This window comes from Spea bombifrons, chromosome 2, assembly GCF_027358695.1.
Source record: "Spea bombifrons isolate aSpeBom1 chromosome 2, aSpeBom1.2.pri, whole genome shotgun sequence".
Classification (NCBI taxonomy): domain Eukaryota; kingdom Metazoa; phylum Chordata; class Amphibia; order Anura; family Pelobatidae; genus Spea; species Spea bombifrons.
The window spans coordinates 100,365,163-100,392,598 of NC_071088.1; the positions used below are offsets into that span (position 1 = coordinate 100,365,163).

Below are 27,436 nucleotides of genomic sequence, written 5' to 3' on the forward strand. Positions count from 1 at the left end.
ACAGTGCATGCTGTGCTGTTATATATACTCTGTGTACACTACCGTTCAAAATGTTGTGGTCACCGAAAAATGTCCTTGTTTTGGAAAGAAAAGCAAATTTTGACCATTAAAATAACATCAAATGAATCAGCATTACATTGTAGACATTGTTAATGGATTAAATGACTATTGTAACTGGAATGGAATATCTTCATAGGCACACAAAGGTATTTTATCAGCCACCATTACTCCTGTGTTCCAATGGCATGTTGTGTTAGCTAATCCAAGTTTAAGTTTTCAAGGCAAACTGGCCATTAACAAATCCTTGCCATCATATTCCACACCGCTGTACAATTATGTTAGCCCAACTAGAAATGTTATTGTTTTCCATGAAAACAGCAAAGTGACCCAAATGTTATGCTCATTTTATGAAGCCCATTTTATGAGCCCATTATTTATTAAAGAGTTTGACACTTATGTCTAAGACTCCACACAACAGAATTGATGACATCTGGGTATTTTCAATACACATACACCGGTCAGCTATAACATTATGTCCACCTGCCTAATATTGTAAAGGTCCCCCTTCTGCTGCCAATGCAGCCCTGACCCATTTACTCCATGGACTCCACTATATCGTAATACATTAGCAGCAGGACCTTTAACTGTAAGTTGCAAGGTGGGGCTTTGCCATGTGTTCTCCAGGTAAGCAACGCACATGCACCAGGCAATCCGGAAAAAGAAAACATGATAGATCAGACTAGGCCACCTTCTTCCATTGCTTCGTGGTCTAGTTTTGACGCTTACGTTCCCATTGTTGGCGCTTTTGGCAGTGGACAGGTGTTAGCACGGGCACCCTGACTAGTCTGCGACTACGCAGCCCCATACACAAAAAAACTACAATGCACTGTGTTTCCTGACACCTTTCTATCAGAACCAGCCTTAACTTTTTTTCAGCAATTTGAGCTACAGTAGCTAGTCTGTTGGATTTGACCACACTGGCCAGCCTTCGCCCCCACGTACATCAATGAGCCTTGGCTGCCCATGACCCTGTTGCCAGTTCACCACTTTTCCTTCCTTGGACCACTACTGACTACTGCAGACCGGAAACACCCTACAAGAGCTACAGTTTTGGAGATGATCTGACCCAGTCATGCTTGCCCAATTTTCCAGCTTCTAAAACATTAACTTACTGCATAATATATCCCACCCACTGGCAGGTGCTATGATAACAAGAGTATCAGTGTTATTCACTTGACCTGTCATTGGTCATTATGTTATGGCTGAAATATGGTAAACCACAAGAAAATATGAATATTTCAGTGCATGGGGTATAAGTACACTTTGTCCCTATGAAAGTCTGAAATGTAATTCCATCATTGATGAGAAAGACATGCAAAGAAAAACTAAGTGAGAGTGATAACAGAGAAAAACAAGTTTAAGAAAGTGTCTCATTGCTATCATTTTCTCAAATAACCCATGGTAAATTTTAAAATGATTGTATCTATGTTAAGGTCTTTACATTTGTCATACTTTTAATTAAATGTATAACCTCTCTTTTTGGGGGGTTTGTAAAACAGTTGAGAAAATCCAATTTGTCAAAACATCTGTACTACTGAAGACATGAGCTGTTACAATGTGTATTAATTTAGCATATTTATTATTTTAAGGCACACAGTACAGTATGTTTGTGACCAAAATGTATAAGAACACACTGTAATGAATAAATAAATAGTAGAAACGTTTAGCTAAATTATTTTGTAAAATAAAGCTATAGTGCAGTATATTGGTCTCAACAAAATATGTATTCATATAACATCTTGAAAATAACGAGGAAATCAACAATTACTGTAATTTAAAAAAAAAAAATTCTGAAATTTACTAGAGTTTACCACAAAACAAAATAGCTTATTTTTTAACAGCGGTGTAAATTCCATACTTATATCTAAAGTTTTGATTGATTTTGATATTTGTTGTAATTGATCAATTAATAACATATATATTTTTATATTCCCTAATGTAATTATCATTTTATAGGTAAGTGTGTGGAACAAAGCTAGTATACTGCTTTGGCAGAGAAAGCACTTATCTATGGAAGATATTGCTATCAAACTGCTACCTTATGGACCAGATAGTGGTATAATGAAAGAAATTGATCCAGTTTTGTTCTTCCCACTAGACTGCTGTGATGAGTATGCTTGTACAGCTTTTTTATGGAGTGGTGGCAAATAGAAGGACAAAGAAAAAGCTGGAAAGTATGAACGTAAAGTGAAAGGCAAAACAAGGTGGAAAGCATCAACATAGCTTGAAAAGTGATGAAAAGGCTGATGTAGTTAGAAATAAGATGGAAATTGCTGGAATGGTAAAAGCTAAATAGGCTAAAGGTTGTAAAGAAGGATTAAAAAGTCATGATGTAAGCTTGAAGCACATACCATCCTATAACTGGACCTACCTTTGGATGGCTAATCCATCCACCATGTTGTTTAAGTCACAATATCACAGCTAATGGCAATGCTTTTAAAAGTGTTTTTAAGCATCTTTAACCTCAAGTCATATTATGAGAAGTCTATTATATAATGTAATTCATAGGTAGTGTATATACATTGTGGCATATTTACAAAAATACAACTCTAAATACATTACAGAGAAGTGAATTGCTTTTGTGGACAGACATACAAAAAAAACTCTTAATAAATGTATAACTAATTAATTTAATTAACATAACCTGATTTTGAATAATTATTTTTCGTGTTGTGGTCAATTATTCCACTAAGAATATAGACATTTTTACATGTGTTTTTGTTTCAATATAAATAATATATTTTCACATAGTGATAATTTAAGCTATTTATTATTTTGATACCTTTTCCAAGATTTTTTTTTAGTATATATATATATATATATATATATATATATATATATATACATATATATATATATAATCATTATCTGGTCAACAAAGTGTATATACAGCTTTGTATAATTTAAGGATTCCCCTGAGATGTGCTAAGTCTACAAATGTGCTTTGTCTACGTTTAGGACAATACAGTGAGGCACTTTAAATAACAATGAAGTAACGAAGGTATGATTTGGAAAGTATGGCAATGTCTTCTTTAAAATAATTAGTGGCTCAAGTCTGTTGCTCTAATACTTCCAAATAGTCTGGTTCAGAATGAAGATTGGCTTTGAGTTCAAAATATTCATTTTTGGTCTGTTCTACCAGGACCTTCCGTGATCTAGAGTACGTAAGTGCCTCCATTAACTTTATCTCTTCAAGAGTTCCTGGACGATATGCATTAACATCAGCTTGCGAATTAGCAATATTTTTTCTTAAATACTCAGCAATTCCAAGCTGCTGAATTTCTTTTTCTTTTTCAATGAGGTTTCTGTACAAATAACTGGCATCTTGGAAAGACAGAAATTCTGTTGATTGATCATTGCCAAATTTCAAGTTGGAACCTGTTAATGGTGAATTATTTTCATGGTGTAAAATTTCTCTGTATAGTCTCTTTGAGTTGTTGACTTCTTTGTCACTATCTTCCTCTTGTTCTGAATGTTTAGGGCTGAATGGTGGGGTCTGATAAACCTGGATAATAGGATTTGTTACCCTCTCCTCGTACATAGTTGATCTAGGTTGTTCTGTTGTTTGATGTGTGGTTTTATGCCCATACATGCTATACTGAATATGAACAGGGCTGGTTTCTCGCATTTGCCCAATTTCTTGTTTCTTTTTGCATCGACGTCGTCTATGCAAAACTAAGACAATTATTCCAGCCGAACAGAGGACAGTGGTAATTAAAAATATAAGAAGACCCAGGATTAAAACAGAAAGCGGTATGTAGTCTGAAAGGGATCTTAATATATTATCAACTTGGCTGGGTACTGTATATGGTATTGTGTGGTTCATAGAACTTGACTGTGTAGGGAATCCTTGACTGGTTATAAATTCTGGACATAGCACTTCATTATACAATGACTTCAATTCCATTTTATACAGCTCCTTGGGGGAGTTGCACATAATTTCACTGATCAATACATATTTATGTACCTGTGTCCAATTTTTCAGTTCGATTAAATTGCAGGTGCAGTTCCATGGATTATCTTGAAGTTCAATCTGAAGAAGCCAGTTTAAGTCATCCAAAACTTTGCTCGGAAAATGTACAAACTGATTTGTTTTTAGATTTAATGTTGTTAAAGGTACTCCCGCAAAAATATGGTTTGGTAGGGTATGCAAAAGATTGTTATTTAAGTATAGAACTTTAAGCTTTGGCATGAATGAAAATGTTCCAGGGGAAATGTCTTTGATGGAATTGTATTCCAGATACAAATACTCAATATTCACCAGACCCACAAATAAATGTGCATTTAAGCTTCTTAAATGGTTTCCATTCAGATAGAGTTTTTGTACTTTAGTCAAATTTAGAAAGGATGCTTCTTCAATAATTTCAATGTGGTTACTTGCTAAATGAAGCATTTCTAGGCTTCCATACTCTATAAAATCCCATTTATGCAGTACATGAATAATGTTTCCTGCCAAAAACAATTTCCTTGGATTTTGTGGTGGTGGGCCAAGGTCAGACACACTTTCGATATTACGCTCCTGACAATGAATCAAAGTTCCTGAAGATGTGTGGCTCGAACAGTGACATGGAAATGGGCAGTATAGTCCGGGAAGCAGAGTGGTTGATTTTGGAAAAACAAACATTGTGTCCTTTGTTGTAGCTTTTTGAACAGATGTACTCTTTGTTGGCATACGACCATCTAATGAGGCTGTGCCAACCAGCGATAATGGTCCCGAAGAATCTATGAGCTCATTAGTAGGATTTGAAGAACAGATCATTTCTTTTTTTAGTTTTCTCAGTAAAGTACCTTTTAAATTTGGGGGATTGTGACAAACAACATCACCAACAGTCGATTGCTGAGGCAGGTTTTCCAGCCAGGACTTCAGTTGTAGCAAGTCACAGTTACATACCCATCTATTGTCCTCTAACTGGAATTCTATTATTCGTCCAATGTGTTCTAAAAAGCCAACATAAGGAAGAGTTTGTAACTGGTTTCCTCTTAAGTCTAAGTGTGTCAGGGGTACAAAACGAAAAATATTTACAGGTAAGAAATCAATGGCATTATCATTGAGTATGAGAACTTTCAACCTGTTTAACTTGCTAAATGTATTGGGCTCAATTGTAGTAATAAAGTTATTGTCTGCTTGAAGAAATTCCAGATTTTCTAATCCTACGAAAGTATCTTCTTTAAGTATTTCTAAAGAGTTGTGATTGATGTGTAATTTTTTAAGGACACGGAGATCATGGAATGCTCCTTGTTCGATATCAACAATATTGTTAAATCCAAGGTGAAGAGATATGATGTTATGAAAGCCTGAAAATGCATTCACTTTTAATTTATATAAACCGATATTCATAAGATTAAGATCTAAGTAGTGAGATGGTGGTAAGTTTATTTTAGAGAGTGAAAGCTCATGTTTTCCTTCACAGTTGACAAACAATGTAGTGTCCTTTTCCTCACAAATACACAAGTTTTGGCATGAATCAATTGACAAAAAATCAGACTGTCCCCTTGTAGATGAAGTGATGAGTAAAAACAGCAGGGTAAAAGTGACAATCATGTTGTTCAACACAATTTTTTTCTTCCTGTTAAAAAAAGAACAGATTTTAGTTACAAAACATATTCTTGAATACAAACATTTTCAAAAATATGCAAAATAAAGATTTATATGTCTTCTAATATATTCTTCTCATATAGCATTTAAATACAAATATTATTTCTTCATGTTGTTCAAGAGAAGCATGCTTTTAATTTAACTTGACACCTTATATACATAATATTTTATTTATGTTTATATCAGGCCAAAATTTTCCTCCATTTTTAATTACTTATCCAAATCAGTTTTTCTGGTCATAAAATGGCGTATGACATACCTGAGAACTTCTCAGTATAAATTACCCATATAAGTTCTTCTTCCTTTAGGGTAGTTGGTTCCAGCATGAGGCGGGCTCATTAAATTTGGGGCAGCCTAAATGCTTTGGGAAGTGGGTGGGAAAGAGGCATGGTAAAACACTGGTCCCCTGCTGGAGAATGAGTGACCTGGGTAAGCAATGATTCACTCAGAAGCCCTGGGTTAATCCTGGAGAGTTGCCTGGTGTGATGATATAATCCGTCTAATGTATTGATATTGCTCAACTTGATCTATGACCAAAAGAGTTGGTTGATTTGACCCTTATCTATACAAATTGTAATGAATACTATGCAGTATAACCAAGCAACTTAATAACAGAATATCATAAATATCATACAAAAAGTATAAAAGGTAGCCATTACATTAAATGTCTACACTGTATGGCAAATTTATTTTACTTATTGTCTCTTAAATAGCCAATATAACTGAGGAATTCTAAGTTGATTTCTATTAATACTTGGTTGGCTATAGACTTAGATGGAGACTCCCCCTCAAAATAATAATAATAATAATAAAACATTAAAAAACACAGGATTTTACTGTAAGTTAAGATGATATTTAATGCTATAACATTTATTGGTTAAGGGCAACAAAAGCAGTAAGATTCCTATTAAGTGGGCTAAACAAGGATATTAAAAATCAGGAGTTATAAATAAAAGGGAATTCCAAGTAGTCTATTGCAAAGACCATTTTCAATCTAGAGACCTTGAGGAGACCTCTTTTTCCCCCAATGTACATATAAAATGTTAATAATCCAATGTTTTTTGAGTGAGAGGTGAATGAGGGACTGTTATATCCACTTTTTAATACCCCTGTCAGTGGCAGCATTGGGCCTCTGGTTTTAAATGGAACCAGGAAAGCAGAGTCTGGGTTTTTTCCTTTTATAATGGATCAACCAACACACCACAAAACTTGGTTCATTTGCTTCACTTGGTTCAAATCATTATACGTTCTGGTGTAAAACAATAACTTATGGTTTAAAGGAAGCAGTTGTCACAAAACATAAAGGACAACTGGAGACTCTATTTCTATGTGAAGTACTATTAAGTATGGTAAGATGAAGCAGATTAGAACACCATGTGTTGTATGTGAACAATAGAGAAACTCTTTCGATGCCTAACATATGTTGCTTTTAGATTATATTATTCAAATGGTTAAGGAAGCATGACTATCATGTTTTGGTGCCTGCTTTGTTTTGCAGTAGGATCATATTTTCAATTGTCTGTGGTTTTTAATCATGTCCTAACTCATGAGTGCTAGATAAGCTAGTTTTACATGAAAATGAAAACTTAGTTACTCACTTGGCAGCTAATAGCAGGAGGGAGCTATAACAAGTTTTATAGAAACTCTTCTTGCCAATACAGTTAATGCCAGAATTTATCTATTCATGATTTATAAGTTTTGTTTTTCCCAATTTATTTGCTTCTATCATTTATGATAAACTATGTCATAATATTATGCTTACAATACATTGTAGGATTAATAATGTACGCTTTTTCATTGAGAAAGTAGGAAATAGTATCAGTAATAATATCCAATCAGGAGGACTTCAAGCTTTTGTAATATGCAGTTCAATTTGTATTTTATGTTGTTCCAATTTATATATATAAATAGAGGTCTGACTACAAGACTAAGATCCAGATGCCCTGCAGCGCTGCAGGGGACCTGGATCCTCCTCTCCAGCAGCCAGTGGAGATCTGTGCGATGCGCGCAGACAACCTCCGCTGATGTCGGCACTTCTGCCGGGGCTTCTGTGACGGAGAGCCGGCGTCACATGACCTTCCGGTGCTCATTCACAGTAGCCCGGTGGAAGTGCAGGTAGCAGCAGCAGTGGAGGTTGTCTGCGTGCATTACACAGACCTCCACTGGCTGCCACCACTACACAGGAGGGTTGGAGTGGCATATTGGGGGGTATAAGGGCTTTCTGGAGGCAGAGTGGCATCTAGTGGGTTAAAAATAATATCAGGGAGGCAGAGTGGCTTATGGGGGGTTAAAAAGAATATTAGGGAGGCAGAGTGGTTCATAGGGGGTTCACAGGAATATCAGGGAGGCAGAGTGGCTTATAGGGGTTTAAAAGGCATATGAGGCAGGCAGAGTGGCGTATAGGGAGTTAAAAGGAATATCAGGGAGGCAGAGTGGCATATAGAGGTGTATAAGGCATATCTCGGGGCAGAGTGGCATATCTGGGAGGCAGAGTGGCATATAGGGGGAAATAAGGCATATCAGCAAGGCAAAGTGACATATATGCAGGTATAAGGCATTTCTGTGGGCAGAGTGGCATATACGGGGGTATACAGCATTTCTGGGGGCAGATGTGCATAACATCATGTTTTTATTAAATATGAAAAAATTGTTTACATGTGAATTAATATTTACTAGTAAAACTTTTCAAGCAAATACTGTATATATATATGTATATATATATATATATATATATATATATACATATATATATATATATATATATATATATAAACAATCAGTCCCACTACAATGAAGTACATTTTCACTGATTTAAAATATAAAGAACAGTTCTGAAAATGGTCTTATCGTCAAAGCAATGTTGCTGCTGATTGGACCATTCTATTGAGTGCTACGTTAATGAGGCCACTTTAAAACTGTACAGCAGAATTACTTTTTTTCATAAATAATCTATGGTATTTTGCAATGCATATGCCACGAGTAAACTTTGAAATGGTATTCTAAATAAATGTTTACGTTCCTCCCATTAATCACAAGACATATTTTTTGTGTAAGCTTAAGTATGTGCATTAACACAGTCGACTTTTCATGTTATAATATGCGGTCCAGATTTTGTATTTATTTTACAACAATGGTAATACCCTCGTTATGGTCAGGTGTGACTATTATAGAAAAAAAATCATATTTATTTGTGTTTCCTTTCATTGATAGGCTTTTCTGCACTAAAACTAAAGATATCATGGGTTTATCAGGTATCATTTTCAACTAGGTAATGCTAATAGCATGAACAAGCAGCTGCAGGGTGGAACTAGCAATAGACAAAGTTCATTCTCTTTAACAACATGTAGTAACTTGAACCTGTGCTAGATGTTTTTTTTTTTTTTTTTTAAATACAGGAAAAGGTCTGTTATTGGCAGTTATAAGAGAAAAAAAAAAACAAATACTAGTACATCCGTACTATATTCACCAAAAAGTCAAGTTGCCAGTTGAATTTGGTAAAGATAATGAGTGTCTGCGGCTTTAAGATTGACATGTTGCTGTAGGCTTCGTGCAAGTTGAATTACGATTTATGTAGAGGACTGGGGTTTTGTTATAATAGAGGTCATATAAAACATTAGGAAAATAGGCACCCCTCTGTTTTAACTGTCAAATATGCACATATTAAGATCAAAGAATTGAGTAGATTGTTGGCAATATATAAATAAAAGATAATAATAATAATAATCTTAGATGCTATTCTATGTTTGATAGAGTAGAGAGCACAGGGTCTTACAGGGGGGTAATGAGCAGGTTTGGCCAGAGCTAAATGTAAGAAACTGCCAATACAAAATAAAACCACTGTGGGCTATCTGCGGTTTTATTTATTGTTTTTTTGTGCTAGACCCAAGTTTCCCCTATGATTGAGACCTTGACTGCAACAAGTTAATAAATAAATGTAAAAAGGGGGTTATATATATATATATATATATATATATATATATATATATATATATATATATGAGAAAAACTGGAGTACAAACATGCCTCTTCTCTGGAATTCCCTTCCTCGTTCTATGAGACCTTTTTCACGACTTACAAAAGGTCCCTGAAAAGCCACTTTTTTCAAGAAGCGTACAAGAGTAGCACTCTTAGCCAAAATCCTAATCAAGCTCTCTGAACGAGCAACAAGCTCTACGGCTCATCTTGTCTCGACCAGCTCATCCCTATTCAAGGAGTCCTCTCCTACTGTTTTACCTCCCCTCTACCGCCGACTGGATTGTAATCTTGCAAGAGCAGGACCCTCTTCTCCTTTTCTACCAGTTTGTTATTGTGTGTGATTTTAATTTATTTTACTGACTGAATTTATTGTAACAGCACTCCAGAATCTGCTGGCGCTATATAAATAATTGGAACGTAATAATTGCATTCATGAAGATTGATGGTTCAGTGACAAGTTAGAATGACACCGCCATATCAATTTATTTAACATGGAACGTAACCTGAATTACCAGAAAAGTATGTAGAAGTGAAATTGCATGTTTTTTTAAAAATGTTTATGCCTTCTAAACAATACCATGACTTTTAACCCATGCTTTAAACCAAACTGTATAGATAACTCATTGTTTTACTGCTTAACCCACTTATTTGTGTTCGTGTAAATTATTTCTGTAATTTTATTACATCAGCTTTAATTTTGTACATGCCTGAAAAACAGACCTATGTTATATCAAAAGCTTGCACTCTAATTCTACACAGCTAATAAACGTTTACGCATTGACTCTGCTTGTCTCAGACACATACGGCCTGTAAGCTACAGGGTGGTATAACTCTAAATGAATATTTGTTAAAGAGAAATATTCTTTCCCTCATTCATGTTCAATGTTTCCAGATCACTAAAGCTTGATAAAAGGAAAAAAAATCATATTTGCTGGAATATCACTCTATACGCAAAACTAGATTCTTGTTTAACTTCCCTTTAGTAAAGATACTTTTACTGAGTAATCCATGTATCTAGCGAAAATGTCAGTATGTAACCTATAATTAAGGCATTTTAACTGCAAAATATTTCTTTCTCTAGTGTTTTTGAGACACCTTTTGAACTTTAGCATATTACATAAATCCACTTTACCCAAGGCAAGAAATGTAAATGTCAAGTAAAGATTGTTTACCTTATGTAATAGCATAGTCTAAATATTCCCCTACTTGCAAGACAACTTTACCATTTGTGTTTCAATATTAAATGATGAAGCAGAAATTCCACTTTGTAACATGATTTTCACACCAAACCACACATTTACATTCCAATTGTTAACTGACTCATCTACTCCCTCCCCACTGAATTAGTAAACATTATGGCATTCAGCACCTTTAGTGCTTAGTATGTTGCAATGTGTTTTTCATCTGACATCATAGGGTTAAAACAAGACATATTGCCATGTAATTACAATGGTACTATACTTTCTTCTAGTGAGTTGCCTTGACTATATTTAACATAGTAATAGTGTGTTCCAGACCGTAGCAGGAAGGACACATGTATTGTTATTCTGTGTACTATAGGGAATATGTAATTGGGCGACAATATTTTGCAGGGCAATGCAGTCTGGAAAAGAAAATGTTCAGCAGCCCCGTTCTTTTGGTAAAACTGTAGCATGTGTGCAGCATTTTTGTTTTGATTTGCTGGCATGTGTAAATTTATCTTGAGAGTAAGTATGATACAAACTACTCAAACTAGCCAGAGGTGGGTCATGGCAGGTGGGTCCAGATCAATACCTAGCTTGGCCAAAGCTTGTGAGGTTATTTGCTGGCACCCGTTCAACAAAAACTCTTCCTCTGAGTCTGGTTTTTGTTGTCACCGAGTCGTGGGATCAGGGGAGGGTTGGTGGGGAGAGGGAGTGGCCCAGCTAAACCTACAACTCCAAATACCAGAAAAGCCGCACACACCACTCTGGCCATGCCTGGTGCATACAGTGAAGGGTTTATGGGGGGGGGTCATTACATTAAGTGACTCTATTGAACATTTGATCGCCATAGCAGGCTGGCCGTGTTAGGCCAGCTCTCCTTCTTGAAATCTGACATTTCGAAGGGGGCAATAGCCCATCTGTGCACATGGCATGCATTGGATTGTGTTTAGCATTGTTTCAAGCCATGTACTGAATGGCTCATCTACCTCTGAATTAAAGTTTCTAACAAGAGAATTAGGTACTAGTTTTGAATATCAAAACATTGAAATATGATTTTTTTCTAGCTCTATTGCATCTGGTAACTACAGCTTTGTACTAATCTGAGACACAACTTCTCCTTGGGAGTTAAAAGAAGGTGTCTTGCTGCAGCCGTATGTCCTAAGGTAGTCTGCGTTGCTTTGTAGCACCTGCAATCTTGTTTTTACTCCTGCTGTTTCAGTTCAAGACAGTATATTAATCAACATAGTTTAGATATCATGTACATCATTGAAGGGGCAAGAAAAAGATGTGTTTCACAGTTATCGTACTCTTTCATCTGGACATAAGCTACCCCAAAAAGATCATTACACAAGACACATTTAAATATATAGACAGATTAAACAAAATACAGGAAGTATATTTCAAAGGAGAAAGAATGTGAGGACAGGAGGTCATGCTCTAAAGCTAAAGGATCAAAGAGTTAGATGTAACCCAAAAACATTTTACTTCACTGAAATAGTAGTAGATCAGTTGAAAAAGCTCCCAACGAAAGTGGTAGCAGTTGATTCAGTAAGAGAATGTAAACATTCATGGGACAAGCACATGGCTATCCTGAATTTAAGACAAGACTAAACAAAACGGTTACATTTTGATTATTTACAGCAGACATAATAAATAATATGGGCCAAATTATTATTATCTGTTGTCAAATTATGTGTTTGAATGTTCTCATGTATGGGGATATTATTTTTCTTTTGTTGTTCTTTTATATATGTATTTTTTTTTATTTTTCTTTTATATATATCGTATTTGCCCGAATATAGGCCGCACTTTTCCCCCCACTTTAAGTCTTTTAAGTGTGGGTGCGGCCTATATTCGGGGTTTAGCGCAGGAATGCGCAATTCGTATCGCCCGACGCCCGGGTCATGCAGTTCTAGGTGCCGGGCAGGCAGCAGGGTTAGGCTACAGATCCCCCGCAGCTCTGCAGGGGACTTGCATCCTACTTTCCGATACGCTGAGACAGCCTCCCCTGCCAGCACTTTCCACGGGGGGAATCTCGGCAAGGGAGATTGTTAAAGCACATCGTGCAGACGTGCCGGCAGCGGAGGTTGTTTAAGCTCGCCGGTGAACGTCTGCGAGATGCGCTTTAACAATCTTCCTTGCCGGAACTTCCCATGGCGGCACCGGAAGTTGTATACGCGTATTGCATAGATGTCCCCCACCGGCCCCGGTTGTTGATTTTTTTTGTCTAATTTTGGTGTATTACTTTTAAGAAAAGTAAGTGTGTCAGCTAAGTGAATGCTGAATTTTCGGTTTTGGGCCAGAATTTTAATTTCGGTGCATCCCTAAGCCAGACACTGAAGTGGTAGGCCTACACCACATTAATGTTTGGCTTAGTATATAGTAATAGGGGTTATGCTGCATTATTGTCAATGTCTGGCTCAATGTATAGTGATAGGGATTACTCTGTACCACCGTCAATGTGTGCCTCAGTATATAATAATAACAGTTATGCTGTACCACCAGTAATGTTTGCATCTGTATATAATGATAGCAGTTATGCTGTTCCACTGTCAATGTCTGCCTCAGTATATAGTGGTAGGTGTTATGCTGTACCCCCGCCAATGTCTGCTTCAGTATATAATGATAACTGTTATATTGTACCCCATCAATGTTTGCCTAATGATAGGAGCTATGCAGTTTTAAAGTGTGGGGGGTGCCACATACAGGATCCGCCCCAGGTGCCAAATACTATTATTAGCTTGTCTGCGGTCCTGCAGTCTATGCACCTAATGTATGCTGCGCAGAGCATCTTCTCCTGATTGAAGTTCAGCTCTCACGTGGCAGCATGGGCGTGGGTTTCCCAGAGAGCGCAGTGACATCAGGTGTCAGGTCAGCACTCACTCGGAGTGAAGGGGGGGCAGCATTTAACACTTCGCTCCAGGCAGCACAATGTCTTGGGCCAGCCCTGCTTAAATCAGTGAGATTTTTTCAAAGTCTCCCCATTGGTTAATTACAGGGCCGCCCCAGTATTTCACAATAAAGAGACATGCCAGTTGTTGCCATTCATAATTAATGTTGAAATGAGAGAGGTAAAATGAATACTCTCCTGCAAACTGTCCCGACAACTCCCCCTTTGTTGAATAAACCCGTGTCTCTACCTTACAACTTTCAGTATGTAAACAAACACATTTACACTTTATTGTATTGCCACTTTATTTACACTGACCAAGAAATGAGGGTGCTGTTTAGCTTAAACTTGCAAGCCCACTCGTTCCCGCAAATTATGTATTTATGAGAGGTGTAATTGTTATGCATGGTATGTTTGAAGTGTGTACTGGGTGTGTGAGTGGAATGAGATATATAATTTGTTTAATGTGTGCATTATAAGATATGGTACTGTTTTTTGATATTTGCAATGGGCTCCATCCTCAAACGGCATTGACCCTATTTCAAAAATAAGGTTTTATGCCAGTTATACCCATGTCATACAAAGCAGACTTAAGGGAATGCCTTTTACTTGAATGCAGACTTATATTCATACTATGGTATTAATGAGAAAAAGACACTAGAGGTAAAAAACCCAAAAGTGTATGTTTTCAATTCCATGAAACATGGTTGGTTCTTTTGTTATAATAAAGTGGATTCAAGAATGATCCTTATGCCCTCTGCTGATCCTGATCTGGATTTAGAGCACAGCCCTTTCGCCCTAGCACTTCCGTGATGTTAATGAAAGTCTGTGTTTCAGGTACATACATTGAACATACATCATTATGTTAAGTATTACAATGTTTCTTGAGATGTTTCATCAATAACATTTCAAACTACACCGCAATTTGTTCTACTATATATTATAATTGGTTTACAATACATAAAGTATCAATTTTTAGATTAATATATACATATTAATTTACCGCTATAGTTCAATTGATATGATATCTTGTTAACAACAAAATGTATGTAAAATTACACAACTTTCTATATTTTGGTTTCTTGTTAGTCTGATCTACTAAAATAAACTAGTAAATCCTTTGAATCATATATTACTTTTATAAGTACTATTCATTTATGACTCAGGCGAGCAACATTGCTATATAACGTCCTGTTTATTGTTTGTTTAAATTTGAGTTTTGTTTTTATGTAAGCATTGTGCTTGCTCTATATTGCTTATAGTTGCACTCATTTCCAGGAAGATTGATTAAGGCTTCTAGCAGACCTTGATTGTGCAGTCACAAACCAATAGTGTAATAAAGATTATCTAGCATTAAGCAATTTTCTAGTACTGATGAAATCTACCAAAACTGAGGAGTAGATCATGTTTGAACAGGAAGGACAATGTGCCATTTCCAAAAGGGAAAACAAACACAGGGAGGAAAAGCGGGTCACGGTGTAACTGTATTATTATGAGTATATTCAATGATGTGTAAATATAAAAGGGAGTTGCTGGCACTATAAACACTTCATCTAATACACTACAGATGCTTAGTTTCAAAATAGTAAGTAAAAAGCAATATATATAATGCCAAAAGTACTAAAGATCAAACAGTGTTACAGATCTGTCTTTGATTACACTTGTCTTTGCTAACCAACATTTATATTTCATGACCCAATCATTCTTAAATAGGTTTTGGTATGGGCTTCAATATTTGAGGCTTTAAAATCAATGCTATTCATCACCTGTGAAGCTCTGGTAAAAAGCATAATCCTTTATGTTAAATTATAAATGTATGAAACGAGACTGAGAACAGTATGCAAAGTTTGGGAAAATAGAAAATCGCAACAGCTGCAGGTTATTCAAACAAACACAATTTGCATTGTACTCAGGTTATCAGCCACAGCATTTTGTCACTCATGCAAACATTAAGCACAAGGCGGTTATGAACTGTTACAATAAATATTTACACAAATTTCTTGGAGAGATTCCAGGAATTATCACAGTTTATTAAATAATCCAATAATTAATTACAGTACCCCCCATAAGAAATATATATATATATATATATATATATATATATATATATATATATATATATATATATATATTTCTTAAGGAGGCAATGCGAAATATATTATTGTGTTTTATAGTATACAATATGTATTAAGATATATATATATATATATATATATATATATCTTTAAGCAAAAGTTGCACTTCAAATATATACAGGTGCATACAAGATAGAAGCTAAATTTATACAATACAAATAAACACTTTGATGTTGCAATTGCCTGTGTGCTATATGTTTGTCCAAAATTTAGTTAACTTGAAAGACAAGTTTTATCACCAGGTTGGCACTGAAAAAGGAGTCACACATAATATATCAGATGCCCTGAAAAAAACACTGGGGTTATTTTTGTATGCACCCTGTTTATTAGAGGTATGGTTTTATAAATGTAAATACGGTTCAGAACTAGTTAAAAGCAAGCTTATGGTAAATAACTAGCCTGCTGTCCTTTCACCAGTGCACAAGCCAAAGCTTGTTCAAGTCTGCGCCTACAGGTAATACCACAGTTTTGGGAACCCCAACATTGGAACATTGTCTACCAAGCTATTAACACTTTAAGTCCTGGGAGTCCAGCATGGCCTTAAAGCCCACGGTTTTCACCCAAACTTCTGTGCTTTTCAATTACAATGTTCCTGAAACATTGTAGTACCCCTGGGGACCGGAATGGGACACCTCTGCTTTGAAATGTCAGATGGCTAAGGAACAATGCATTCCATGCAGGTCAGTACATAATAAAGTCAAGAGTTCAACATAAATAAAACATACACAAAGAAAATATTTCAGGTGAGACCCCTGTCTGAAAAACATAGCCTTTAATCCCTTTTACGTTTCAGATACAGGTACAGAGTGGTTCTTTATGTTAGGAGATTTTAGGAAATGTTTTGGTTGCGGTTTAGCGAAATAAAATAAGTAAACATCAATAATTCAAAAATATATAACACTGAGCATGTAAACTACACCTATTAACCTGAAATATCTAAATTCAGCAACAGCTTGCATGTATTGAGCTGCAATTAACTTAAAGAGTTCAGTAATTTAACTACAGTAACTACTAATAATGAGATAATGGTAAAATTATTAACCACATAGCATGAACATTATAGGTCATAAACATGCAATTATAGGAATTATAACCCAATTCAAAATGATAAATGGCATTATTAGTGTTCTATGGATCGACTGATTAGAGTTGCACTAAACCTTAGATCTTTAAATGTCAACATGTTACTATGTTTCTATAGTTCTTAAGATAAATATATACACCTTTAATATTAAATGTATACCATGAAGCAACATATACTCTATACGTTTTTATATTTTGACCTGAGATGTATGTATGTATGTATATATATATATATATATATATATATATATATATATATATATATATATATATATATATGTGTGTGTGTGTGTGTGTGTGTGTGTGTGTGTGTATTGTAACTAGATATAGATACGTAGACATTGTTTAATTGGAAACAAATTTAATTCTTTCACTTTTTATATTGACAAAGACACATTTTAAAAGTTGTTAGCAGACTCTAGCAAGTGTCAAAAGCATTGACCTTTTAGGGTTTGTCTCACCTGGTTCAGGTAGTAGGTATCAGCTTACCATAATATTTATAGTCAAAACATGTCATTCCTACTAAAAAAAACTTCAACAGTATATAAATTATAGTTTATAAATACATAACAAAATCATTCTAGCCAATAATATATGTTGATTTCTTTACAAAGTAACCTTCTTACCTGCAAAAAGCTGCCATCAGTAACAGCAGGAAGAACAGAGCACTCGCTTAACAAACTCCAAGAGATCTGATCGGGAAAAAAGTAAGCCCTCTAACAAGGAAAAGCATTTTCGTGCGAAAATTCACTTCTCTGCAAGCCCAGACAGACTCATAATAATGCATAAAATTAGAAGTGTGACAAGCCTGGAGAGCTCACTGCAGATTTGAGGCTTTCACTGCCATCCAGTATATAGTAGCAATTCATCCACAAAAATGCCTCCTGTTCTTAGTTGAAATTCAGAGCAGATATCCAAGCTATCTCCAATTTCCCTGCTCAAGTTAACCATGTGCAAGCCACTCTGCAGCACATAAACATGCTAGTTAACTACTCCTGAGCTTCAGACCTAGCATGAGCTTGTCTTGTGTGTTCTCATTCCTTTCTTTCTAGCCTTTCTTGTTAGCTCAGATTACTATTAGTCAGACTGCTAGAAGCATTGAAATGGGCGTGAAGGAGGAGATTTCTTGGCTTTTGACTCAGTCTTCAAGCCCTTCCCCATCACAATGGTTTAATGTGCAAGTGTCATTTTACATAGATAGCATTCAACTCCACCTTTCTACAGTACAGTCCCTAAATAAAACCTCCCTGACAGCTTCTCTGTTTCCATAACATACAATGTGCTTTAAGTAGAATAGCTAACAGGATGATGCATTTATAGCTATAAGTATGAACATGTTTAAAATGTACATCCTAAAGTTTAAATCGCTTGTTTGTTAGCGTTAAGAAAAAAATGTTCTTATTTTGTTCTACTGGTTACTCAATTCCTTAGTTATTTACAGAATCAAGGGAACATAAATATATCTTTCACCAGGATTCCCTTTCAAACCGTAATTAGGACAGCGTGTCTTCTGTATCAGAAAACAAGGTTGTGTTGTCTGTGGTGCACTTGATACTTTGTTCCTTTTGAATAGCTATTAGCTATACAGTTAGAGGTGTAATATCTGCTATTTTCATAAAATAACATATTTTAAAAATTAAACATACAATGCCAATTTACAATATATACTCTAAATGTTTTCCCACTCATTTTTTAGACATGTATTCACATTCAAACCCAACTCTAATGTATGCATATCAAGTAATGATAAAAGCTTCACAGCCAGACTAAAAATGGATCTGTCATTAAAATTTGGCAAATGTACATAAAAAGGTAAGGAAAAAAAAAACATATATATATACTGCTGTATATGGGGACATAAGTCCATATTGGTGTAATGGCCAGGTGTCCCAATACTTTTGTCCATGTAGAAACACTTTGGCATGAAATGAAAGTCTTTAAAATAATTAAATCCCTTTATATGTTTGCTAAGATTTGATAATGCTGGTCAAATTCAATATCAGCCATATCTGTTACATGTATAAGGGCATGATGACATACACTGTTTTATGTTGCATAAAACAAAACCTTTTTTGAATAATGATAGATTTGAATATTCTGTTTAAATCTTGATTTACATATTTATGGTCCACTTGAGTTGTAGACAGCCACCAGGATGGCCTTCCATTTATCATAAACAAAGAAAAGGCACATGCAGACAAATGACAACCATTCTGGATGTAAAAAAAGTCAGTTTCATAAACTATTAATAAGCAAAACTGATAACAAACAGATAACAATAATTGTTCTGCCCTGTCAGCATGCAATAATTAAGCCAGTGAGGAGATAATTTCACTCAATACATAATAACCATTTTGCTGGATATTCTACTGTGTATCTGTATAATAGGTAAACATTTATTTTAAAACTAAGTGAAGGATAAAAAAAATATTATTATCACTATTTGTTTTATTATTCCTTGTTTTATATGGGATAAAAATGATCACTTTTCACCACCACATTTTTGCTGCATACTTCTTATGACACTACTAACATATAACAATGTAGCACAGATAATATGATTTTCAATTTAGTGATCCCAAAAATCACTAGAATTGTCATCAAGTTGTTAATTATGTTTTATTATTCTTACTTTGAGGTCTTTAATGACTTTAGAGATCCCTCTTGGAAAATGATGGTACCCCTTATGATGTCATGGTGACATTACTGGAGTGAATTTAATAGTTGATTTGTTTAATTTTTTTATATATTTTTGAAGAGAAATACAGTTTCTCCCTCTTTTCACTTTGATCCCACTGCTGCTGATGAGTGAGCAGTAAGCAGGGTTCCATTGCCCTGCATTGCTGAGTGCAGAGGAGGGGCTGGATACTCCCACTGTTAACCTTTTGATTTTCAATGTTGATTCTGTAACTTCTGTTTGGGCATTCTCTGGTATTCCGGTGTAACTAGTGCTCGCACTGAGCAGCGTTACATAGGATCAGTCAGCAGGAAGCTAGAGATGCTAGCTCCTGCTGACAGATGAGACCCCAGGCTGTTGACTTGCACCCTGATATCACATATACCAGTGGGAAAACATCCCTGTCCATGTAAAAACCCTGCCTTGTCCAATGTAATAGTATGTCCAAGGGTTAAGGATCTTGGGGTCCTAGAGCACCCCTCATTTTTTGCAACAGTTTTTCCAAAACACACGTAAAATATAATCAATGTAAGAACAAACAAAAACATTATTGTGCTGGCATCACATTATGTCATATCTAATCTAAGGCCCAGCTACTGCACACATAGCCACATACACATGCTTCAGTGTAAAATAGATACCACACATGTGCAACCAATGAATTACCAATCTTTTGGTAATCAGACCAAACCCCTAGTCAAGACTAACCTTTTTATATCAACGCGACTGACACCAAAAATATAGTAAAGGCAACATCATATACCATATAAAACATAACACAGTGGTGGAAAAACTAGGTGCTTACAATCCTCTAAACTGACTTAGAATCGTGATTAATCATTGCACTTCAAGACTTTTCCTTTTTGTCTGGGGGCCACTTTTCTCCCATCAACCGACTATAAGCTTCTGTGCAGCTTGTGGCTGAGCATACAAGCCCATTGAAAACAAAGGGTAAGCAAATTATGGCCAGAGCATACTCTGTGATCTATAGCCCTCCTGCTTGTGTGGATGCAGATGGGCACTGAGAGAGAGCAGAAAGGAGTCAATAGGTCCATATGGTGAGCTCTCAGATTTGCTGTCGTCCTGTGGATTTGCTTTCCTGTGCTATGATTTTTAGCTATCCTGACCGGTCTGAATTTATGAGCATGAACAAACAACTGTTCCTGACCATGGTACCATAGTGGCCACATACTTAGTGGTTTAACCTCTAGGGAACAATGGTTGCTGCAGGTGAAAACCTTTACCATTGAGCTTGTTCTTTGCAAGTAGTTGCACTTTGTTTTTGATTTATAATTGCATTAGCGGATGGCATTTTAAAAATTTAGTTGCAAAATATTCTCTTTAATCAATCTTAATTTGAGTCCATCAAGCTCTAACATGCTACTGTTGTACTTATTAGGCTTGATTGGTCAGAAGTGGCCGTTTTTAGGTGTTTTACTCATCATAACGTGAGACCTCTACATCACTATCCGTAACTCAGCATCATTAGATAAATGAGTCCTGTCAGTCTGTGACTATAAAATGGGTAAAAAGTGAAAAATTATTTCATTATTATCATTATTAATTGCCATATTAAATTAACAGAGTAGCATAAGTATATTGCAGCTGAAACGCTTACAAGAGATGGAATAACACATCTGTCTATTCCATTCGACCAATTTGTATTGCTATATTTGTAATATGTACTCCATAATATGTTGCTAAAATTTTATGAGCTATAACGTGAACAACAAATGTGTAGTGTGGACTTATCTATACTTGAAATATGGTTAAATAGAAAAAAATGACAGAACAATCCTTGCAATTATGGACAATATTGATAAATGTTAACAATAACACTTTTTTTTTAAACAAAATGCTTGCTCAACTGCTTCTACCACATCTGAACTACTTGGACCACTTGGGCTTTATGCGGGGTAGAGGATCTTTTAATTACATTTTTCAACCACATTTTCAACCATACCTCCTAATCAGTGAAGATATAGACTATTTGACCCAAAATAAGTGGACACCCATCCTAATGATTGTTTTTAGGTGTTTCAGCCACATTCGTTGCTAATAGGTATTTATCAAGCAGATACATATGTTATCTCTACAGACAAACATTAGCAGTAGAATGGGTTGTACTGAAGAGCTCAGTGACTTTAAGGATGCCACCTTTGCCACAGATCACTTCCTAACATTTTCACCCTGCTAGATTTGCCTCAGCCCCCTGTAAGTGCTAATTCTGTGCCGTGGAAGCATCTAGGAGTAACAACAGCTTGGCCATGAAGCAGTAGACTACGCACACTCACAAAACAGGGCCACTGAGTGCTGAAACATATAGTGTGCAAAAATCACCTGTCGTCTGTAGCATTACTAACCACTGCACCAAACTGCCCCTGGAGGAAACATCAGCACAAGCACTGTGCGTCAGGAGCTTCATGAAATGGGGTTTCATGGCTGAGCAGCTGCACACAGGTTGAAGATCACCTTAAGCAATGCTAAGCGTTGGCTGGAGTGGTTTAAAGCAAACCATCACTGGTGTAATGAATCATGCTTCCCTATCTGGTGGGTAGTATGAACTTATTTGCAGATTAAATTATTTTGTTACTAGGTGTGATGACATTATTCCTCATCATATTTGATAGTCTGCTATTATTTTCCCTATCATGGCTATAATATATATCACTGTAAAAGCCCTTGAACTTCACTCTTGCTCAATGACTAATCACATTAGCCTATGCACACGTGTCCATAAAGTATACAATCATCTTAACTCTTTGCAGTTATATGTTGTAGTTACTAAGCTAGCCAGTAGCCACAACACATGCTTGTAGTTAATAAAATGCTGGTTTAAATGGCCGAATCTGGAAATCTGTGAAGCTAATATGTTAGTTATGGTATATGTTTTTAAATATGAAAACTTTAAATCACTAAATCCTGACATTGCTTATATATTTCCACCATATTTTGTTGTACATTTTCCATGCATAGTATCACATTTTACATGTCTCCTTAACATTTTAGTTACTAATTAATTAGTACTTACCAATAATTATGTGTTGCATAGTGAATGGTGACTATATTCTTACATTTCTTTCTTGTTTAGGCTAAATATGATGACATCCATGCAATAGTTTGATAGGAACAAAATTAAATCTAACACATTGCTACAATTGGTAAACTTCGCATAAACAAAGGATATTTACATAAGAAATGTTGATATTACTAGACTACTGCAGAGTTGTTAAAAGCAGATGTTTCCCAGTAAGGTTAAAAAATTCACTTTATGTACACAAAAAGAATGTGGTTTATCTGCATTTGTGGATAACTGAATAATTGTGAGTACAGTAAAACATTTCCTAAACAAAAAACTAAGAGAATGCACTGCACTTCCCTCCATGTAATTTCACATAAAAACAAATTACGAAAAAACAAAAAACACTATATATATATATATATATATATATATATATATATATATATATATATATATATATATATATATATATAACTCAGACATTAAGCCACAATCAGACACTCTTGCAAATCACAAAAAATAAATAAAAATTACCATGCACCTACATTTTCAAAACATTATTATTTTTTTTCCCAATGGGCAATGCTGATGATGAAGTTAATGGGAGTTGTACTCCAGATGGGTACACAAGAAAAGCGAAAGGTATACAGGAAAGAGCTCGTTCTGGCCTAGGAGGGGAGCGGGCAAAGCCAAGTAGCCTCCATCAGCCTCTTGCCCCACATCCCTTGGTAAATCACAAATGGACTGGCCCACACTAACTGGCAAATGGGCTGGCTTACACTCTCACACTAACACATTCATGCTCACAAACACTTGCATTCTTTAACACACTTTTACCTTCCTTCTAGCATATTACATGACCCCGCTGCATTCATGCTGCCTCCCAAGGTCCAAAATTGTTCACTAGGCCCGGTCTGATCTGGACCGGCCCAGTCCCTTTGGAGTGGCCTGGGGGTAATTGTGCACTGCTCCTGGACCAGCTCACCTCTGTAGCAAGGATTTTTTTTAAATTTAAACAATGTTTGTATAGTGTATTATGTCATGTAATCCTTTATTTGTCCATGTGCCTACCCTGCCCTACGCAGTCATGCAGTGAAATGAGCATATCATGTAGTGTGCCCTGTAGATTTCAAAATCTGAGTGTGGGTTATTTCTGTTGTCTGAAGGGGCAGCTGAATACATTTTGGTGATTTTTTGCGGTTTTGAAAATAAATAAATAAATAAAGGCTGAATTTAGTAAGGACTGGCAGCAAAATGGCTGTTTAGCAAAAGCAAGAGTCTGAAAGTGAGATACCCCATGTTGTCTACTTTCCAAAAATATGCACTTTGTGGGCTATTTATTGTTTTACTTGTTTGTGATTACCATTATAAACCCATATACTAAGTGTGAAAAAAAATATTTGAAACAGCAATGTATGTCTTGTAATATTTGCCCTTTATGCACAAAGATATAGTAATTTTTACAAATAAGGTATTTCCATAGTCTGGTCAATTAAGTATCATAGCAAAACACAAAAATGTGGCACTTTTTTGATATATTATTCATACTAAATGTTAGACTATAGATCTAACTGTGATATCAAAGCAAAGCCATAGCTATCCTTGAAACGTTGATGTAGAATTTGTAGCGGTGCAGTAAAAATGAAAGAGGTGAATTATAGCTGAACAAATATACATGAAATGCAAATTAAGCTCTAGACTTTTGGCCACAAAGCACTTTCAATAAAGAAATGGTTAATGAATATAAAAGTTACTTGCTTTTATCAATTTGTCTCAGTATGGGAGTTGGGAGTTATTTTTGGAGAATTGAAATAAGAGTTGGCTTTAGTGATTTTTACATGGATATAATGTATCTTTAACCCCTTATGCAGAATTGTGTTTTCTACAGGAAATACTTTATCAAAGTCACTTAAATCTCAAAAGTTTTAGTGGACATTCTTAATCTGTTGATTTTGCTGGATGCCGTGGGATAACCTCTAATGAAGTCTACCATAAACAGAAGAGCAAATACAAAGGGTTCATCACAAGGTGCAAACCATTCATAAGCCTCAAGAATAGAAAGGCCCGATTAGACGTAGCCAAAAAACATCTAAAAAGCCAGCCGTGTTCTGGAACAGAACAGATGAAACTAAGATCAACCTGTACTGGAATGATGAGAAGAAAAAAGGATGGAGAAGGCTTGGAGCGGCTCATACTACATCATCTGTAAAACACAGTGGAGGCAGTGCGATGGGCATGCAGAGCTTCCAATGGCACTGGGTCACTAGTGTTTATTGATAATGTGACATCCGGATACATTTTGAAGTGTATACAAATATATTGTCTGCTTCACTTTACAGATGGACAATGACCCAAAACATACTGCAAAAACAACCCACTAATTTTGTAAGGCAAAGAAGTGAAATATTTTGCAGTGGCTGAGTCAAGGCAGAAAGACCAACAAACAAACGATAACTGAAGAGAGCTGCAGTAATGGCTTGTTAATGGAGTTAAAGGAGGAAACCCAGCATTTGCTGATGTCCATGAACTTCAGACTTCAAACTGTCATTGCCTGCAAAGGATTCCCATATTAAAAATGAACATATTATTTATGATTGTGTTGATTTGTCCAATTATATTTGAGCCCCTGAAATAAAGGGAATGTGTTTGAAAATGATTGCAATTCCTAAACGTTTCATACAATATTTGTGTTCAACCCCGTGAATTAAAGCTGAAAGTCTGCATGTCAGTTGCATCTCAGTTTCATTTCAAATCCAGTGTTATACAGAGCCAAAATTCTGAAAATTATGTCAGTGTCCAAATGATTCCGGACCTAACCTCCCTTATCTCCTCCCTGTCTCATAACCCTAACCGCCTATTCAGTACTTTCAATTCCCTGCTTCACCCTATCATAACTACCCTTCCACTAATGCCTCTGCTTCTGACTTTGCTACATACTTCAATAATAAAATGAAAACACTTGGATGTGAAATATCTGCAATATGTATATGTACATGTATATATACATTACTTTTGAATCAACAATTATTTTAAGGTCAAGTTTAAAGAATTTTAAAAAGATGTTATCATTATAAATGTATGTGTACTCAGTTATAGGTTACACATCTTGTGAGTATGTCCATCAATCATCTAAAAAATCACAAATATCACCCTCCCAAAATTAAGTGCCCTTTTTACATGTAGGTAATAACCAAAATAAGGCATCACATAATTACATAATTTCTCATTTTGTAATGACAGATTTTCTATGAAATAAAGACAACGGTCATCATTTTGCATTTGATATTTATTTTGCCTGTTATTAAAAATGTGTTCATACTATTGTTTGTCGATATGAAGCACATGCAATTAATGATTACTGGTTGTATGACAATAGGATTTCTATTTTAGTACATGTTGCCACTTAATCCTTAAGGTGGATATCTGTGATATCTGTGAAATTGCAGCTGCTTTTGGGTAACATGATAACAGCAGTGAACTGGAAAAACTAGTTGAATTGATGAAGTATACAATGAAAACAATCTATTTTAAACCTACATTGTGCAACTAAAACACATATGTTCTTCAAGATCCCACCCTAACATCCTTCATATAATTATGGTGTAAATAGATGATATACAGTACATACATTTAACAACAAACTCATGTTAAATGATGATTTTAAAATATATATTTTGGTAGTTATAATTACACCATTATACGTTTCACCATTTAAGTAGGCTGAAAATAGATTTTATCATCCAAGGGCCGTGTTTAATTGCGTTGGGGCCAAGGGTAATCCTCCCCAGGCAAGAAGGTTGCTCTAGAGCACTATTCATCCTGCTGATAGAGTGTCATGCAGATGGAGGTATGTTCAGTTTCTAACACAGACCTCTACCCTACGATATTGATCCCGTAGTTTGTTCATATGCCATCCAATGTTGGTCTCCAGGGAATGATGTCATGGCTAGGACTATTGAGGCTTGATAGAGGTCTGCAATCTGCAATAGTGGCTGCCCAGACCTTTATTCCAGGCTGCAGATCTCTACCTCCAGACACTGGAGTTGTAGGCAACTGAAATACTTAAAATAAGTAGATTTGCATAGTACATGTTTTTGTAGAGAGATTCCTTGCAAGTCGTATTACTAATCTAGGTTTACTCCAGCAGGAGTTTGGTCCATCGTAATACAGGTAAGCTGAAACCACAACTGATCTACAACTCAAAGTTCAGTAAATAAACCTCAATGAAGGTTAATGTGTGTTGATCTGCTTTTAAGCAAATACCTAGAAATGGATATGCAAACAATAATAAAAAAACTAGAAAATGCTTAGCCTCTAAATTCTCTTTTTAGGGTTATATTTAAACAAAGCAATTTGCACAAAGCTTTTACTCTTTTACTTGAAAATGAACTTCTCCAAAATGGTTCAGCTGGCCTTGCATAACGTGGGGTTATTTGTTTTCTAGTCATCCTATTCATTTAACTTTGCATTACTGAATTTCATCTTAGCCCTGTATAAACCACAGGAAAGCTGATTAGTTTGTATCACCTTAGTCAAAATTTTCAAGGGACAATACCTAGCTCAATTAGATTCTTGGTGCCATGTTCTGCATTATCATTATTATTAGTTATTCTTTTATAGTGTGCCATCATATTCCACAGGACTCTGCAATGGGTAAACAGAACATGACAACTTGTATATAACAATGACACCTACCGAGTTAACATGCGATGCGGGCCCTGCTCAAACGATTTTATAATCTAGAGGTAGTTAGGTTGTATTACACAAGAGGTAAAAGTGCCAGTGTCAGGGACAAATCAGCCACATTAGTATAA

At 35.6% G+C, this 27,436-nt stretch overlaps 1 protein-coding gene across 1 annotated transcript; it reads right to left on the minus strand.

Moving 5' to 3' along the window:
* Positions 1-2,775: 2,775 nt before the first annotated feature.
* On the minus strand, positions 2,776-18,004 carry SLITRK6 (SLIT and NTRK like family member 6). The gene is made up of 2 exons (XM_053455375.1): positions 17,550-18,004; positions 2,776-5,627 (listed from the first exon to the last, which is right to left on the minus strand). Exons 1-2 carry the CDS (start codon positions 17,564-17,566, stop codon positions 3,110-3,112), a joined length of 2,535 nt encoding a protein of 844 aa, XP_053311350.1. The 5' UTR covers positions 17,567-18,004; the 3' UTR covers positions 2,776-3,109.
* Positions 18,005-27,436: the final 9,432 nt, after the last annotated feature.